Consider the following 18,497-nt stretch of genomic DNA (forward strand, 5'->3'; position numbering starts at 1 on the left):
AATGCCCCTTCCCCCAGGCTGCTGGCTTCCGATTGGCCACCCCCACCCCTTTTGGAGGTGGGGCCGACCAGCCCACCATCCACAGCCCCTCCCCATGGCCGGCCCCACCCCCAATCAGCCCACCCCCAGTCAGCCCCCACCACCCGATCAGCCTACAGTCCCTCCCCACAGCCAGCCCCACCCCCAAACGGCCCCCCCCACCTCAGCTGGCCCCTCCCCCCAGTCAGCCTGGCCCTGATCGGGCCCTGATTGGGGCAGGCCAGCCGGCTCACCTCCTGCTGTCTCCTCCTCCTGACAGGCCCGGTCCCAGTCCACCACTTGGGGCTAGCTGGACCCTATCAGTGCATGAATTTGTACACTGGGCCTCTAGTCCTATATAATAAAAGGCTAATGTGCAAATTGTTTCCTCAATGGGGAGTTTGAGCAGGGGGCGGGGCCAGCTGGCCAACTGCCCGCGGCCCCTCCCCCTGGCTAGCCCTGCCCCTGATTGGCCCCCCCATCCCGATTGGGGGCAGGACTGGCCCATCAACTGCCCGCAGCCCCTCCCTCCAGCCAGCCCTGCCCCTGATCAGCCCTGATTGGGGAGGGCCGGCTGGACCCCACCTGTGCACAAATTCGTGTACTGGGCCTCTAGTGCCAATATAATTATTATGAGTGAGTATTGCATGTAGCTGTAAGTACTTTGGCAGCCAAAATAAAAACAGAAATATAATGAATTATTTGATTTTTAATGCCTGAGAAACAGAAGAATACTAGTGCATTACAAGATGGTAACTTTTTTTCTGGAATTGAATTCTAAAAGGAATTTATTATGTGGGTCTTTTATGTGATGTACAACATAATGGATAGTATCTTCAGCAATATTGTAAGGATATTGTTGTCTTGTATGCTTTGTTTTTGTTTTCATTGACTGTTTTAGTGAAAGAGCAGACCCCAGTTACTGTAAGGACCGGATCACTGAAGGAGCCAATATCAACAAGTCTCTCGTGACTCTGGGAATTGTCATCTCCACCTTAGGTATTTGGCTGATAGACTGGATCATCAACGTGGGAGGGAGACTTTGGAGAATAACTCATGTATTTTCATTTTGTCAAAATGGGGCAGATACAAGGTTCTTTTTGATGCAGTTACCTTCTGGTTTGGGGCATAAAAATAGATATTTATCTGTTGTTTTAGAATACAAGTTGGCCATTATCTCTGTACTCTCATTTTAGAAAGAAGAGAGACTAAAAAATTGTGTAACTCAAATACTCCATGTCATGAATCCAAAGTCTTATTTAGAACTCAAACTTAAAGCATCATATTGTATGCAGAAAGGGATTAGGAAGTGCTCCCTACGTGTTGTTTTCTTTTAATGCATTTGTTTCAGGATTTCTTTTTTCTTCCTATTTTATTATTTTTTGTATTTTAAGCCCAGAACTCTCAAGTATTCAGCAGCTGCCAGAGCCTTAACAGTGTAACCAGAAATGGTGGTGACAGTGGGATTTCCAGCTCTTCTGGGACCAGCATTGGAGGGGGACCCTCTCGGAGGCAGTCCTATATCCCATACCGGGACTCCGTGTTGACCTGGCTACTGAAGGACAGCCTTGGAGGCAACTCCAGAACCATCATGGTTGCCAGTGAGTAGGAAGCTGGGGCTGGTTCTGGGTTAGGACTGGTACTGTGCCTCAGAGAAAGGGCCATGACCACCCATTTCATCAAGGGTCTCATACACAGATGGACAGTAACAGCAAGGCAAGTGGTTATGGGCTGGGTCAGAGGGCTCGGCATGATTTTAAACTTTCTCCTTGTACCTTAGCTGTGTCTCCTGCACACAGTAGCTACAGTGAAACCATGAGCACACTGAGATATGCATCCAATGCCAAGAACATCATCAACAAGCCACGGGTGAATGAGGTGAGACCTTCATCTGAAGTCCTGGTCTGTTATCCTATATAATAAAAGCCTAATATGCTAAGTGTCCGACCGTTTGACCATTCGACCAGTCACTATGAAATGCACTGACCACTAGAGGGCAGACACTCCGACCAGTAGGTTAGTGTGCTGCTGGGGTCCGGCCTATCAGGACTGGGCAAGACAGGCCGGACATGCCCTGGAGCCCTCCCGCAGTCTCTCCCTGGCTGGCCAACCTCTCATGGTCCCTTCCCAGCTGGCTGGCCACAGTCGACCCCGATTGGGACTGGGCAAGACGGACTGGACACGCCCTGGAACCCTCCTGTGGTCCCTCCCCAGCTCTGATCATGCACCGGTGGGGGTCCCTTGGACTGGCCTGTGGGGATCGGGCATAAACCAGCTCTCATACGTCCTCTGAGAGGTCCTGGATTGTGAGAGGATGCAGGCCAGGTGTAGGGACCCCACTGGTGCATGAATCTGTGCACTGGGCCTCTAACACTTTACATAAAAGTCTCCTTTTGTTATTCCTCTTGCTGATGTCATTTTTTTTAAGCCAGTCAAGTTTACCAGTGTGATGTCGTTCTTTTTAAGTATTTCTATCTCTCCTCTTGCCAAACTTGTTCTCTGAATGATAAGGAAGTGAAATTATTTTTTCTAGTGTTAACACCCTTCTCTCATATCTCTACTGACTTCATTTATAACCTTTTATGAATAATTTATTTTAGGTATTTCCCTAAGACCATTCTTAACATCCATGGTGTACCAGTGTCACTATAAGAAAGATTATTTTCTTATTTATTTATTTACTTAATAATTATTTACTAATTTTATTCTGAGTTTATGTTAATACTAGTACATGCTTATATGTTGATGCATGCAAATGGTAGTTATGTCTCTGTTTCAGGCTAAAATAGGTACATAATAAATTCATTAGTTTTGAAAGCTGAATAATAATGAGAATTTTCCAAAAATTCCTTATCTGCTTTGCAATTTCAGTGAATAGTTCCACAGCAGTGATTACAAACTGGTGGCCAGTCAGATCTAGCCCATCTGTGGACTATTTTAAAAGGCAACGTAATTGTAATTAGCTCTGGCCAGGTGGGTCAGTTGGTTGGAGCATCTTGTAGTGCATCAAAAGGTTGCAGGTTCCATTCTGGTCAGGGCACATATCTAGGTTGTGGGTTCAATCCCCAGTCATACAGGAAGCAACTAATCGATGTTTCTCTCTCTCTCTCTCTCTCTCTCTCTCTCTCTCTCTCTCTCTCTCTCTCTCCTTCCCTCCCTCTCTCTCCTATGTCTCTGTCCTCCTTCCTCTCTCTCTAAAATCAATAAAAACTTATTTTTAGGTGAGGATTAAAAAAAAGAATGTAATTAAACAGGTACTAAGTTTAGTTACAATACAGAAAGATTAGCACCTACTATCTGAAATGCCCTGACCTCCTGCTCTAGGAGAGTGATTCTCAAACTTTAGTGTGTATAAGAAGATTCTGGAGGGTTTATTAAACTACAGCTTGGGCCCCAGCCCTCAAGAATTTCTGGTTTAGTAGGTGTTGGGAAGGGACAAAATTTGTATTTCTAACAAGTTCTTACTCCTGGGATCACATTGTAAGAGACTACCCCAGAAGGTACTTCCCAGGAGTAATCTACTTCATCGAAGTTAATTGCATGGAGCATCTCATAGCTTTCAGGGCCCGACATCAATCAGCGGTGACTGAGTTCTCTGTGTTTCAGGATGCAAACGTAAAGTTGATCAGAGAACTCAGGGAAGAGATCAGAAGACTGAAAGCTGTGCTTCTGAGCTTCGAACTGGTATGCAGGCAATCAGAACTTGTGTGTATTCAAGAGCTCCTTTTCTTCCCCAGGAACCTGAGTCCTGCTTCATTGTGTTCTCAACTAAGTAACACCTGTGGAGCAGAGGCAGGTGCAGAAACAGGATGGGGATTGCTCTGGTTCCCTGTGTAGTTTCCGATGGAGTGGACATCCTCGTACTCTGTCACCTCTGTTGTCCAAGGGCATTTGCCTGAACGGCTCTTATTCTGTGTGTGGGCAGATATGGGGAATGGGGCCCTCCAGAAAAATTTCCTTGAATTCACCTTCTTTGTGTCAATCTGAGCCCAAATACTTAGGCTTCTGATTTATTTCTGATTTTAATTATAGTCTTTCCCTTATCTGCATTTGATGTCCCCTCACAAGAGTAAGGGTGGGACCATGAAACACAACTCTTTCTTTGTGCAGAGAAACTTCAGTTCATTGAGTGAGAAGGATGGGAATCTGAAGGAGCTGGTTCTCCAGAACGAACTGAAGGTGGGTGTGTGAGGTGGACCCCGTTGTGCGTTACCTCACCCTGGGAGGAGGTCTGATCTCCTCCATCATTCCTGGGCCCGGGCTGTTTTCTCGGCAGCACAGTGAGGTTCTGTCTGGTGTAGAGATAATTTTTGTCTTCACTGGGCCTTGGATGGGGGATTTGTTTGTCTGAAGGGCTGGTGACACGCTTTCTGACTTTGTTTTGTTCTCTTAAAGATTCATAACTCCCTTTGGATAGTGACAATAGCTTAGAAAATAAAATTTATTTTCCAGTTAGTAAATCAACCAACCAACATGTACTCATTGAGCACCAAATAGGTGCTCTGCATGATGCTGCAAGAGATACAAAGTAATCCCTGCCTTCAAGTGGCTTGCAGTGTAGTTGGAAACACATTTAGAGAGTGGTTAAATGTAGTAACCGTTAGACGAAAGATCTTAGGGAAGGAAAAAAATCATGATGGCTTTGGATTTTCAGTGCAGCTATTACATTGCTGGAGCTGGAACTCAGAGAACTTGAACTAGACCTGGAAGAACTGATAAAGTTTGTTAGGTAGGTAGAAGGGGTAAGGAATTTGGGGTGAGAGAGGGATAACGTAAGCAAAGCCATAGAACTGGGAGGATGAACAGGTGTGGGAGGCCAGGGGGACGCACACAGTGTGAAGAAGGCTAAGCTGTCTGGAGTGGGTGCTCCTGGTAGAGGTTAGCAGAGCTGTGGTGAGGGCCAGTTTGGGAGGTGTGAGCCAGGGTGGTGATAATGAGGAAGTATAGTAGGAAAATTACTATGACAGTTGTATGTAGGATGGATTGAAGGGAGGGAAGCCTGGAAGCAGACAGCCAGAAAAGAGATTGCCGTCATGACCCTGTGTGAGGGCGGACAAAACATTTTGGGTGATTAGATTAAGTGGTGATTCCGAGACACTTAAAAGGAAAAAAAAAGGCAGGTATTATTTGATGACAGGTTCTATTTAGATCCTGCAACCAAATGTCTCAATTTCCAGTATTCTATTACATCATCCTATGTGTTATTAAAGTATCTTGGCTATGTCAACATATTATTATCCAAACTAAACTTTAGGACTATATCATACATCCAGAAGTTTCTCAGAAATTCTCTGTTTAAACATATGTCCTAATCTGGGGTTCAGAAAATATTGTATTTCTGTACATAAGAGATAAAGAGTCAAAATCATTCCAGGCTTATTTGCAGTTTTGCGTTATGCAAGCCAGCAGAATTCAAGGGGGCTTGAATCTGCAACGGGCTGGCCTATCCCGTGATGTTAGGCAGTGGAGGAGTTGGTGAGGGAGCTGGCCAGAGGGGGGCGTGTTCAGCCGTGCCTCCAGGTTCGGTGCCAGGTTGGCCAAACTAAGCCAGAGCGACCTGCTGTTCACCTCTGCCAAGTCCCAGTCCAGCTCAGCCTTTGGTTACCCTGTAATTTTCAAACTTCAACTCAGGGATTAAAAATATTTTTTGTAGGGACATAAAATAGTTGTATGCAAACTTGGCATAGTTTATTTTTTCTTAAGTATTGCACTTATGAGAGAAGTATTTAGGTGAATTCAGTGTCTTTTTCGGGTTCCTCGGTTCTTCCACTTCCAGGATAAGCTGCCTGCCTAGCCATGAATTTCCACCATAAGAAGGAAAAAGGACTCTGCATTCAATATTATTTGTTTACATTCTCTAGATGGTGTTAAGGCCTCTAAGACTTGGTATATTTATTTTTAAAACTGTGATCCTAATACATAATAAGCCCTCAGGATTTTATTGTTGTTATTTTATTACTATGTGGTGTTTCAGGCCAGTTTCATATATTCTCCCTGGGTTGACTTCTCTTGTGCTTTGTGGTCTTTGAGCCACGTACACACTCACATTAGAAGTGGAGGTGCTGCTCCTTGAGAAAGAAGTGTTAGGTCACAAAAAGACTCCCAGGATGGCTCACATAGAAGGGGATGGGGAGAGGGGAATTATAGATGTCTGACTAATATCTCCATCAATTTAAAACATCACATTTATACTGTTTGTCCCCAATTATAAAAATAATACATGCTGTTGCAGAAAACTTTAAAAATAATGAGTTTCTATTTATGAAAGTAACACTTGCTTTTGAAGAAAACTTGTAAACACAGAGATCTAGAAGAGGTGCAGGGGCCTCTGTGGGGCTTTGAACAGTAGTAGTGAGGAGAGTAAGGAAGTAATACCCGGGGAGGGGTGGGGGATCAGACCAGGATGCCACCTCGACTTTATTCCTGCTTCCTGTGCTGAGTCTCTGAGACCACCTCCTCTGTCTCTGCAGATAGACCAGCTGACTAGAGACTGGACGCAGAAGTGGAATGAGTGGAAAGCCCTCATGGAGCATTACAGAGTGGACATCAACCGAAGGAGGGCTGGGGTTGTCATCGATTCCAGCCTGCCACACCTGATGGCCTTGGAGGAGGATGTGCTCAGCACAGGTGTCGTTCTCTATCACCTCAAGGTGAGTAGGCAGGTGCATTCCCTCTTCCCGAGCTACTGGCTCCAGAGGTCAAGGAGGGAAAAGCCAGGGGAAGCAGCCAAGCATTTGTGAATTGAGACAGATGTCCCAGTGCCGACTTCAGGTTTGCCCTCAGGAAATGGTTAGCCAGCCAATTGGGACATTTTGGCTTTTGTATGAATGGAGCAGAAAACTGGAAATCAGAACAATCAGTTTTCTTTTGTAGTTGCTGCTACTGTTGCTTTTATATAATTTACTTTTGTTCTCTGAACCTTAATCTCCTCATCCTATATAATAAAACCCTAATATGCAAATTGACCAAATGGCATCATGACCAGCAGAACGACCAGTTGCTATGATGCGCACTGACCACCAGGGGCCAGATGCTCAATACAGGGGGAGCGCTGCTCAGCCAGAAGCTGGGCTCACTGCTGGCGAGTGCAGCAGTGGTGGCAAAAGCCTCCCGCCTCTGCTGTAGGTGGGCAGTAGGAAGCGACGGGTCCTGGACTGTGAGAGCCCCAGACTGTGAGAGGAATCAGGCCTTAGCTGGCAGGCGGACCTCCCCCGAGGGGTCCCAGACTGCGAGAGGGTGCAGGCCGGGCTGAGGGGACCCCGCCCCCCCGCCCCCCCGTCGTGCACCAGGCCTCTGGTTTTAAAACAAGAACGATGCTGCTTTATTCCTTTTCTGGCTTCCTGAAACACGAATGCAGGCAAGGAAGTGAAATCCTAACCTTAAAGTACCATTGGTGCTCCTGAGCTGTGCAAATGCAGGCTGCTCACAGATGGCTAACAGGGCAGTCAGATGATTTGAAACAGTTTTCTTTCAATACTTCCCCATGTCACTCAACCCCCAAATCAATAAAGCGTGCCTCCCAATTCTCCATTACTAGGTTTACTTGGGAAAGAAGAGAGGAGAGAGAAAGTAGATACCTGAACCTTAGAGAAGCATAAAGGAGAGTCTAAAGAGGTGAGGGGAGTGGTGGCAGGGCATGACATGCAGCCGCCCAGAGAAAATACAATGAAGTTAAGGCTTTCCACGAAGGACCCTGCTCACCTGGTTCGTTGTCACCTAGAGGCAAAGTCCTCATTTCTAAATGAAGCAGTTTGAGAGTCAGTGACCGTGGTAGATAGTCTTACATCCTGACCTCATAAAAAATGTCCTGCTGTGGGGCAGTCTCTATGGAAGAAAAATATACTTTACATGGTGCTCACTGAAAATCCAATATTCATTCTCACAATTGTCCCCAGCAGACATTGAAAAGGAACAGAGTTTATGGGGCTTGTGTAATGCTGCTATTATCCCTGGAGAAATTAGACTCCTAATGCTGCAGTGCATGTGGTAGTGAGATGTTAGCAGAGCTCATCATGTGCAGAAAGTCTGTTCTTAGGATAAGCCCTGAGGGAGTTGTCAGAGACTGGGCCTCTCAGACAAAGTTAAAGTAGCTTATTTTATGATACACAGAGTGCAGATGATCTCAGTGAAAATGCCTCAGGCAGAATCTAAATCCTAAAGGCTATGGATCCTTTTCAGTCAGAGCCACAGGGAGAGACTGGAAGTCTGGAAGAGACCAGGTGGATTAAAATGGTCAATATTTTAATAATGTGGAAGGAGCAGATGAAGTTGGAAGTCAAGTGGTAGAGCTTGGGGTACAGCTGGGGGTCAAAGGACACAACTGCCCGTCTGAACGTAGAGGTGCTGGTTTTCCTGCTGAGTCTGTGCACACCCAGGTGGCACTCCCTCCGGGTGCGTTTCCAGTGAGCCAGGGCATGGGGTTCCAGTTAGTGCTAATCCTGGCATTTCTGCATATTATGTGCCCATTTTCCCTTTTTCATTTCTTTACACCCTGGTTTGGGGAATGTAACAGTAATCACTCAGGATTCTCTCTTGTTTGTTTTTTGCTTTGCTGGCTTGGTTCCAGATCTGGGACTAGTCACTAGCAATGCCCTGGGAGCTGTTTTCCCTTGAGCCACCTCAGGAGGAACCTCAGGTGGAAGGGGCCGAGGGAAGGATGCATAGAGCACAGGTTACTGATATCCTGGACTTCCCCACATACGTGCCTTTGTGCTGCTAGCGGCCCCTGGGTAAGGAGGCAGAGGGGCAGCAAGCACAGGCACCGGTTCAATCCTGTTAAACAGATGCCATCACATTTTCTGGTTGTTACTGCCCTGCAGGTCTAGAAGTTGTGATGTGCTGTGGCTTTCATCCGTGGGGTGGAATGTGCCTCCTCATCAGGGTGACCCTGAGCCCACAAGAGGGGTCTTGACCTCTTTCTCTTGATTCTGTTTGGCAGTGCTGGGAAGCCAGTGTCCATTGGCTTGTGTGATCCTCAGTGGCTGAGCAGAAAAGTCTGGGCTCTGGCTGTTTGTGGGTGTGCATGTAGAGGGAGGCACAGAGCATCATTCATCACTTCTGGAGTCTTCCTTCTCACAAGCTCTTTTGGAGGAGCTGCAGGGACCACCCCTCTGGCTGAGAACAGTGAAGCCTCAGCCACTGGAGCGGTGGTATGCTAAGGTTGGAAAAGCACGGAACTCCAGCCAGAGCTCTCCTATCTAGTTTATGGGTTCCCTGGGCAACTTATACCCCATCAGCTTCAGATTCCTTGTCTATAAACAGGGGATAATAATACCTACATTTTGGGTTAAAGGATTGAATAAGAGATGCCTGTAAAGCACTCAGCGCAGTGCCTAGGGCATAGCAAATGGTACTCGGTGCACGACGAATACGTATCTAAACTCAGCATCTCTGCCATTTGCTGCCTTCCTCAACAAAGCTATGTGGTCTGAATCGTCATAATCAAAGGCCAAAGGCCTTGTCTTCTACTAACCTTGTGATTCATTTATACTAACTCCTGTTTCCCCTCCTCTCTTATACTCTCTTCCAGTCCTTTTTTTTGATTCTAGATGTGCTTTTGTCCTATTCGTGCTTTATCCTTCTTACAATCTGGTGTCTGTTAAACTTCATCTGCGGACCAAGAAGGTAAAAATCTTGTGTTTCCATTCACCTGTGTGTCTGAGACTGACTGGACCACATGATCCTCAGCCCCTGGGAGAAAGCTATACCTGTGTGCCCACTTCCTCAGACTAAAGATCTCTGATGGCCAATGCTATTCCCTAACTTCAGGCTATAGGAGTTTGCCAACACTTATTGGACTTTGCAAAGATATGGTGCTGCTTTGTTACATATTTTTTGCCCCCACCTTCTCAGGGTCATTCTGGCTGCAGAGTGAGTGGGCAGAGCAGTCAGAACAGCCTGAACCAAAGTTGAGAAGTGATGTGGGAAAAGCTGGGATGGGTGTGGGAAGACAGTGATAACACTCAAACAAGTGGACTCTCCTCTCGGGGCAGGGCTGTGTCCCTTTTTATTCTCATTTAAATGGCTTTGTTTTTCCCTTTAGGAGGGGACAACAAAAATAGGAAGGATTGACTCGGAGCAGGAACAAGATATTGGTAAGTGACAGAGCGTATGGTCTGACACTTTGTGGCAGGTACTCATGCCTGACAGGTTTCTGCAGAGGAACCGATGGTGCTCTGAGGGGAAAGGATCTTTGAAGTCCTAAGGGGCTGCTCCTTTTGCTGCTAGGCTGTGGGACTGCAGCTCTGTGGCTGGGACATGATAGGAGGGGGCCCACATGTGGGAGGATCCAGGTCTAAGAGGTTTCAGGTGATTTGAGATCTTCCAGATGTGAATTCTGATCTCATGGGAAGAATGGAGGAGGTGTTTCCCTGGGCCATGCCTCCATCCAGGTGACCCCCACCTCTTCTGTAGTCCTGCAGGGTCAGTGGATCGAGAGGGACCACTGCACTATCACCAGCGCCTGTGGGGTCGTCGTTCTGCGGCCTGCCCGGGGGGCCCGTTGCCTAGTCAATGGCCGGGAGGTCACTGCCTCCTGCCGTCTGACCCAAGGTAGGACTGTCTGCAGCCCTGTTTATGCCAGGATGAGCGACGGACCAGCTCCATTCTCATGGGCTGGACTCAGAACTCACTGAAGCAGTCCCTGCACCCAGAGATCGGAAGGTTTCCTAATACAGTCTTCTTTGCGTGCATGAAGAAGCCCTAATCTTGGGCCCCAGAATGGAGAATAAATCTGAAATTCATCCCTGTGTTTGTTAGCTCTGTGTCCTTGGGAAAGTCTCTGAGCTTCAATTTCCTCATGTAAAATGGGGATAATAATAGGATTGAATAGCAGGAAGTGTGAGGGTTAAATGAGCTAATTCATGTAATGTTGTTCTTAACAGTGTTCTTGGCATTTAGTAACCACTCATCATTTTTACTGTCACTATTACTATTACTATTCATCTGTTTAAGTTCTGTCTGTCCTTTGAAGCTGGGCTTATATTCCCCCTCTTCCATGAAGTATTCCCTGACTACCACACCTGGAACACATCTTGCTTCTCCTTTGAGTACCACACTCTTCCTGTTCATCTCCTTAGTTTGATGCATGTGCTGTGCAGTATCCAATGAATATACATATATTTATTGGCTCAGCTGAATTATCCACTGGTTGAGGGTAGGACCTTCATCTCCCAGAACAGTGCCCTGCATGTAGTGTATACTCTGAACAGGAACTGTTGATTGAATTCTCATCTGCCTCTCTGCCACAGGAGCAGTCATAACCCTGGGGAAAGCACAGACATTCCGATTCAGCCACCCAGCAGAGGCCGCTGTCCTTCGGCAGAGAAGGCAGGTTAGCATGCTGTGCTTTCGGTGTGGCTGCTGGCCTCCCTCTTTCTCCTTTCTGAGGAAGGAGTTTGAGCTTTGTTTGGTTCTCTTGGGAGGGTGGGGAGGGTTGATGACTGCAGTCTTGCTGTGCTTTCTTCCCGTTCCCAGGTGGGAGAGGCTGTTGGTGGTAGTGGCTCTTTGGAGTGGCTGAACTTGGATGGAGATGTCACTGCCTCCAGGTTGGGTCTCTGCTCTCTGCTTGGGAAGAAAAGGTGAGAAATTGCTGCTCATTCTGCTGTGTAACCTACAGGTTTTTCTTCTTAGTCCATTACAACATGGAGCTGGGAGGAGATGAGGTAAGCAGCCAAGGTGTGAATGAAGCCTGGTCTGCACCAACTTGGAATGTGATTTGAAGATGCTGAGCTAGCTGCTTGGCTGATAGTTGGCAGGGAAGTGGTCTTGGCCCTCATTTATTTCCTCTTTGATATTCCAGCTTTCTTCATCACTGAAAGGTATGACATGTGTTGTTTCCTATCCCACTTTCCTCTGTCAACAAGATTTAAATGTGATGTTTGTAGGTAGCTTTGATACAGCTTCTGAACTTACCTCCCTGTAAACCTCTTTATCTTCCATGCTGCCTGTGTGGGAGCTCGCGGGTGTGTCACATAGCTTCCAGGACTATGGCTTTCTCTGAGTTTTTAAAGACATTGTGGGACTGAGACTCCTTTTTTTCTCTTTGCCGAGAGTCCAGAACTGCATAACAGGGCAGGGCCTCCAGAAGCAATGTGAAAATATCTTGGGGTTCTACCCTCTCCCATCCACTTCACCAGCACTGTAACTGAAGCATGGAGCCAGAGTTTTGTGTGTGATTGGTGGCAACTACTTTTCTTCTTCATAGTCATTTTCCACTCATTTCTTCATGGAATTTCCTTCCAGATCTAGATACCTGTGGATTTGGCACTGGGAACAGTGGTATCCTTCTGTTCCCATAAGCCAAAGTGGCTGCTGCCTTGGGGACTTCCTTTAGAAATGTCAGCAGGAGATTCGGTGCCTGTGAGACCGCCGGTGTCAGGTGCTGTCCAGCCCCATGAGCACAGGGCTCCTGGAAGGGTTCTGATGGCACTTGGTCCCTTGGTTCCTTCACGGGGATCCAGCTGCTCTTTCCTCAGGCCAGGTGAATGCAGTGGCAGCTGAAGATAGTCTTAAGTCTGACCTTGTAGTGAAGGATGTTGGATGCAGGAGTGGGAGTGCACTGGTGCAGGTGTGTGAAGCAGGCACATCCTCACAGCGGGGCTGCTCAGGGCCAAAGGATTCTCCAGAGTCTAAGGAGGAACTGAGGGTTCAATGGGGGGACTGGTAAGGTGGGAGAGGGTCAAGTGCATCAAGGCCAAGATGGACTCAGGACTGAGGCTGAGGCTCTTACTTAGTCAGAGTGGCCCTCCCTTTTTGTAATGAGTCCATGAAAGGAGGCCTTGTTTAGGTAAGATTTCCGTTGGAAAGATGCACTAAGATCTGTTTTTCCCAGAGTTCAGAGGCCTACAGAGAATGGCTCTGCAACTTAAAGAGTGAGGATGATGGGGTTGGATAAAGCTGCTTCGCTTGCTGGCGATGACAGAAAAGCTGTGTGACCTTCAGCAAGTCTCTGAGTCTATTTGCTCCTCTAAGTAAGGGTACTACCATCTCTCTCCCAGGGATCCTTGAAGTAGGATGAAAGAGCTAGAACATGTGGAGTGCTCTGCCAAGTACCTGACATCCCACAGCCACAGCTCCCCAGTGGGAGGTTCTTGTGGGGAGCTGTCCAGGAATGCAGCTTCCCTTTCGCTTTCCTGTCCCCATCTCACCCAGCTGACCAGAGAACACTGGTCTCCGATCCTTTTACGGCCTTCTTGGGCTCTCTAGCTCCACGGGCACTGACATGACCTTTCAGTAACACGGAAAAGACACCCTTTCATTCAGAGACGACAGAGAGAGATTGGAGAGTCAAGGCTTCCCCCTCGCTGCCTCCACGCTTCAGCACCAGCTCTAGGAGCCTGTGGGCTGAGCTGGTCCTGCCCAGCTGCCGTAGCCAGCATCCTGTGCCAGTCCTGGTAGAGGTTGGGTGTGTGGGGCTCTGGCCTGTGATTGGGCAGAGGGACTGGGGAGAGAACCCATGAGAGTGGAGAAAACTGCCTGTTGTCAGCTGGGTTCCCCGTGGTGTGTGGCTGCATCTCCATGACAGTCTTTCCTCTGCTTTTGGGTGGGGTTGGCTCCCAAGCCTCTCCTTGTCCTAGGCTTTCTTTCCCTCCCCTTCCTCTCTGGAGGAGTACCCGTGGGGAGCCTGCAAAGCCGGAGCTGACTCCAGAGAGTTGCAGAGCCTTTCTCTGTAAGCCTCTGACTCCAGGGGAAATTGCCAGTCTGCCTCCTTTTCTCTTGCAGCAGTGATCTGGACCAGAGAGGGGTTTGTCCTTGAAACTGTTCTTTGCAGTTTCCCGTTTGGAATTTTGGGGACTTAACCTTAAGTGCCCAGGGCCTGGGAGACACTGTCATTGCTGCTACCGCTACTGCTGCATTAGTGAGCAGACGCTGCTGCATTCTGCTGCAGAAGCTGTCAGACTCAAGGCGGCCAGAAGGGCACCAGGCAGCAGCTGGGGGAGGCAGGAGCCACCCAAGATGAAGGGCAGTCATCTGAGAGAGACAGAGGTCCTTGGCTGGCAGGTACCTGAAAGCTTGCCCTTGGTAATCAACCCAGATATGTAGCATAAGGTTGGTATTTTCTTTTTCACTTGCTTTTTGGCTGACGTACTTAGCAGGGGAGCCATTTTCAGCCTGATGGCAGGTGGCATCTTGGGTGAGTACGCATTGTCTGCAGTGATCCTCTTAGCCTGCCCGCCTCATAGGCCTGCTGCTGCTGTGAAGGAAACTACTGGGTTATTAGCAGCTGCCACTTTCCAGGAGGAGGGCTAGAGGGAACGCACCTCTAGGGAGAAGGAAATTGCAGTCAGGGTTCGAGATGGCAGAGAAGGAAGCTAAATGCTTTCAGGGAATTCAGAATAAAGATCCCCTTCCTGCCCCGGGCATCTGATGGTCTGGATCTTAGCTGAGTTTGTCTGAGACCCTCAGATGGGCTTATGTTGGAATTCAGCTCTGTGGTCAGACAGATTTTGGAGCAGTAGTGCAGGCATGACACGTGTATAAAATGTTTTCCTGCTTTTTCTGTTCATGTGTCATTAACTGGTTTTTTATTCCAATTACTATCCCTAGCCTTTTGCCTCACATGCATCAAAGAGTTTCTTCCTCTTTTATGTACACTCCACTTTGTGTATTTGGCCTTTTGCCCACAGCAGCAGTGCCAGTCTTCCCCATAGTGCACCTGCTCAAGTGTCAGGGCCTGTCCTCGTCCTTGGACCTATAGTACATCGAGCGACCTCACGGCGTCCTTCACAGAGAAGACACTGCTGGTGTGTCAGCTTCTACTATGCACTTCTCATCCGCCTAGTCACTCTCCCTCCCATCCATTCTTCACTGTTCTCCTAGACCTATATTAAGAGAGATTAATTCCTCTAAGCGAGAGGCAGCAAATGATCTGTTAAGGGCCAGGTAGTATCTTAGGCTTTATAGGACTTACAGTCTCTGCTGCAGTGACTCGACTCTGCCAGGGCGGCACAGAAGCAGCCTGGACCATACATATGAGTGGTCCGGCTGTGATCCTGTGACACTTCCCTCACAGAAAACCCAACCTGCCTCACAGGCTATACCTCTGCTTCAAAAGCTTCCGTGGTTTCATTCTGGCCTATGAAATGTAAATCTCCTGAGCAGAGTGATCCTTCAGAGCAGCGGTTCTCAACCCGTGGGTCGCGACCCCTTTGGGGGTCAAACGACCCTTTCACAGGGGTCGCTTAAGACCATCGGAAAACATATATATAATTACATATTGTTTTTGTGATTAATCACTATGCTTTAATTATGTTCAATTTGTAACAATGAAATTGGGGGTCACCACAACATGAGGAACTGTATTAAAGGGTCGCGGCGTTAGGAAGGTTGAGAACCACTGCTTTAGAGCACACTGCTCGGACTGGGAGCTGGTTCCAGTGCCAGGTCCTGGCACCCTGGGGCTGGAACAAGCGCTGTGGGAGGCTGGATTCAGGCGCTTTTGTGAGCCTCTAGGATCCTGACCCTTCTCACTGCCAACCTGGAGCGCCCATGCAGTTACCCAGAATGACAGGGATGGAGTGACCCTGCAGAAACAGCACACGAGGTCCTCTCTAGAAGGCAGTGTATGACCTGGGCAGAGTTAGCGTGCAGGCGAAGCTGTCCGTTTTCAGGGGAAGGCTCTCGCTCATCCAGGTTCACATAGGAACCTGGTGGTATGACTGTGATCTAGAATTCTTTTTAAACTTTGTATTCTGGAAAATGCCAAATACACTACAAACATCAACTCATAGCTAATCTTGTTTCATTTACATACCCACTCACTGGACCTAAACAAATCCCGGACAGTTTCACCAGAAAGCGCTTCTGCATCTGTCCCTGAAATGCATACTACATCTCACACTCGGGAGCTCCTCCAGTGCTGGCTCTCACAGGCGGTGCGCGGGCATCCCCTCCTCTGGACTAGGGTCTCCTCCAGGGAACAGAGGTGCCGCTGTAGTCTCTGCTCATGTGCGAAACCCTCCATTCCTACAGTGGCTCTGGGCTTCTGCTCCACTTTGTTTCCAGCAGAAAACTTTTTTTTTTAAGGACAAAATTTCTTGATTTAGCTAAAATGTTCCAGGGTTTTGTTTGTTTATTTGTTTGTGTGAAAGCTGCTTTATGTTCCTGGTTATTTTCCTTAACCAAAATATATTTGTGTTTCTGCTAAACCCACAACCTAAGAATATACTAGTCTAAGGGCTGTTCTTCATCCTGCACTGTGACATCATGAGCTGCCTGTGACACCACGCCTGGGTTGCCAGAAGTCCAAAGCCTCTCTGCCCGGTTGAACGGTTGAATTCAGGGCTCTCTGAGAGAGGCTTTGCTGGGACTGAACTGGGTTTGCATTTCCCTGGGTAACCCCGGCCCCTAAAGTGCTGGGGGAGCAGAGTGACGAGGAACAGCTACCCAGGGCTGGAGAGACACCTCAAAGGGCCGAGATTCAGCAGCAGGATTCTAGGCAGCGAATCCTAGCGCGGCAGATTAGAGCCAACCAGGACCTGGAATTCGAGCAGGCACCCGTCAGCTGGCAGATTAAAGAAGGTAGGTGCCCGCTGCTCACAATGTCTGCTTCATCTTCCAGACTCTTCATTTTCACGCTTCCCCAGCCTTCTGTATTCTCACCTTGGTTTTCTTTGTGATACGATGGAATCTTTGGCATTAGGCGTTCTCTCCTCTGTTTACAGTCTTGAAGGCTCTGACAAGGGGCTGGAAAGCAAGAAATAAAGGAAGCAGCTTCCTATTGCCCCTGAGTAATGAACCTCTACTCACTCTTTCTCATGCGCACCATTTGTCTCTGCTTTGCTGCCTACCCTGCCACGTGCCCCCCCACTGTGCCAAGGCCTGGGGCTTCATTCCCTTGCCCGGTGGTAGGGGGATGCCACCCTGGCCAGCTCTTTCACTCTGTATTGGTCCAGCCATGGCCAGAGGTGTCTGAGCCCAGGCAGCCACCTGCAGGGAGGTAGGTGCTAACCTTCTCTCAAGATGTTTTTGGTTTCCAGACCAGCAGTGGCTGCTCAGAGAAGAGACCTGGCTGGCTAGCTTGCAGCAGCAGCAACAGCAAGACCATATAGCAGAGAAAGAACTTGAGGCCTCTGTGCCCACTGATTCTTGGCTTCAGACATATCCTGAGACTCAATCGTCCCCACTGGTCAGAAGCCAGAAGCGGGCGGTGCCACTTCAGCTCCTGCGGAGACGAGCTCTTCGGGCAGCAGAGAGGAACGTCAGGCGAAAAAAGGTCTCATTCCAGCTCGAGAGAAGCATCAAGAAGCGGAGGCTGCTGGAGACCCAGAAGAGACTGGAGCAGCTCAAGGCATTGTACTGGCTTCGGGATGAGGGTTCCCAGGAGCCCCCACACCAGGTCCCCAGCCCTGATGCCTTCCCAGGACGTCAATGTAGAAGCAAATCGACAAGTAGCAGCTTTTTGAGCCTCCGAGAGCTCTGCCTCCGGTACTTGCCCCAGCTACGCAGGTAAAGGCAGCACTTGTCCCCTGGAAGCTTTGGCTGAGGTTTACAACCTCGTTGACAGCCTCAGCTTCCTCAATCTATAAAATGGAAAGATGTGTTTGCTCATCTCTTCCTCATCACCCTGTTCCTCTTCTGCTCCTCTTCTTCTTTCTCTGTAGTTGACATCCGCTAAGTCTGAGGCTTTTCCCTACTCCCACTCTGAGAGGAAGCTCTTGCTTCTTTAGTGCAATCTACATGAGCCTTATTTTTTTTTTTTTACATCCCACACTACCATTTTTTTTTTATTTTTCGCTAAAAGTATTACAAAGGGTATTACGTAAGTGTCCTTTTTTCCCCCGAGCCTTATTTTTTATCTATAGATTCTGATTATTCCTGCCTCACCTCCATCTCATCTTGCCTCAAACCAGATTCTGTCCCCACATTTCCTCCTCCTCCCTCCCCACCTGACCTGCCACCTCAAGTGAGCTTCCCGACCCCACCTGCCAACTGGTGAGTGAGTGGAACACTGTCTTCTGACTCCAGGTTCAATTTGGGGTCTTCTTGTTTCTTTTCTCCTTCACTCCTTACATTCAGTCAAGGTAAGGATATGTTATCTCCCAGAATGCTTGGAACAGGGGACTGTGTCTACCTCTTTATATCCTATGGGCCTAGCACAGTCCTTGCCCATAGTAGGTACACAATTAATGTCTGTGGTGGTGGTACATTTGCTCACCTCTCTGGTCTTCAGAGTAGTAGGCAGGCTTTAAAAAAAAAACACACCAACTTTTTATTATGAAAAATTTAAACATACACAAAGTTGGGGAATAATACCTAACACTTATATTCGGCAATTATCAAGATTTACCAAGCTTGCTCTATCTCCCTCCTTCCTTTTTCTGATGAAGTATTTTAAATCAACTCCTAGACATCATGTCATTTCAGTCCTACGTTAGGTATACACTTCTAAAACATAAGGACTTTTCTTATACCCACATTGTTAGTATCACACCTAACAAAATTAAGATAAATTATTAGGTACTAGAGGCCTGGTGCAT

The 18,497-nt window shown here is 47.9% G+C and overlaps 1 protein-coding gene across 1 annotated transcript in view; it reads left to right on the forward strand.

The window, feature by feature from the left end:
* Window positions 1-18,497, forward strand: part of STARD9 (StAR related lipid transfer domain containing 9) — a 92,002-nt gene that overhangs the window by 50,144 nt on the left and 23,361 nt on the right. Inside the window, exons 10-21 of the mRNA XM_023757534.1 lie at window positions 920-1,017; window positions 1,413-1,619; window positions 1,799-1,896; window positions 3,625-3,702; window positions 4,129-4,197; window positions 6,489-6,668; window positions 10,061-10,112; window positions 10,432-10,569; window positions 11,268-11,350; window positions 11,494-11,598; window positions 16,368-16,539; window positions 16,998-17,466. Of these exons, the coding sequence (XP_023613302.1) occupies window positions 920-1,017; window positions 1,413-1,619; window positions 1,799-1,896; window positions 3,625-3,702; window positions 4,129-4,197; window positions 6,489-6,668; window positions 10,061-10,112; window positions 10,432-10,569; window positions 11,268-11,350; window positions 11,494-11,598; window positions 16,368-16,539; window positions 16,998-17,466 (1,749 nt within the window). The remainder of the gene's footprint in view (window positions 1-919; window positions 1,018-1,412; window positions 1,620-1,798; window positions 1,897-3,624; window positions 3,703-4,128; window positions 4,198-6,488; window positions 6,669-10,060; window positions 10,113-10,431; window positions 10,570-11,267; window positions 11,351-11,493; window positions 11,599-16,367; window positions 16,540-16,997; window positions 17,467-18,497) is intronic.

Source organism: Myotis lucifugus, unplaced genomic scaffold (assembly GCF_000147115.1).
Source record: "Myotis lucifugus unplaced genomic scaffold, Myoluc2.0 scaffold_109, whole genome shotgun sequence".
Classification (NCBI taxonomy): domain Eukaryota; kingdom Metazoa; phylum Chordata; class Mammalia; order Chiroptera; family Vespertilionidae; genus Myotis; species Myotis lucifugus.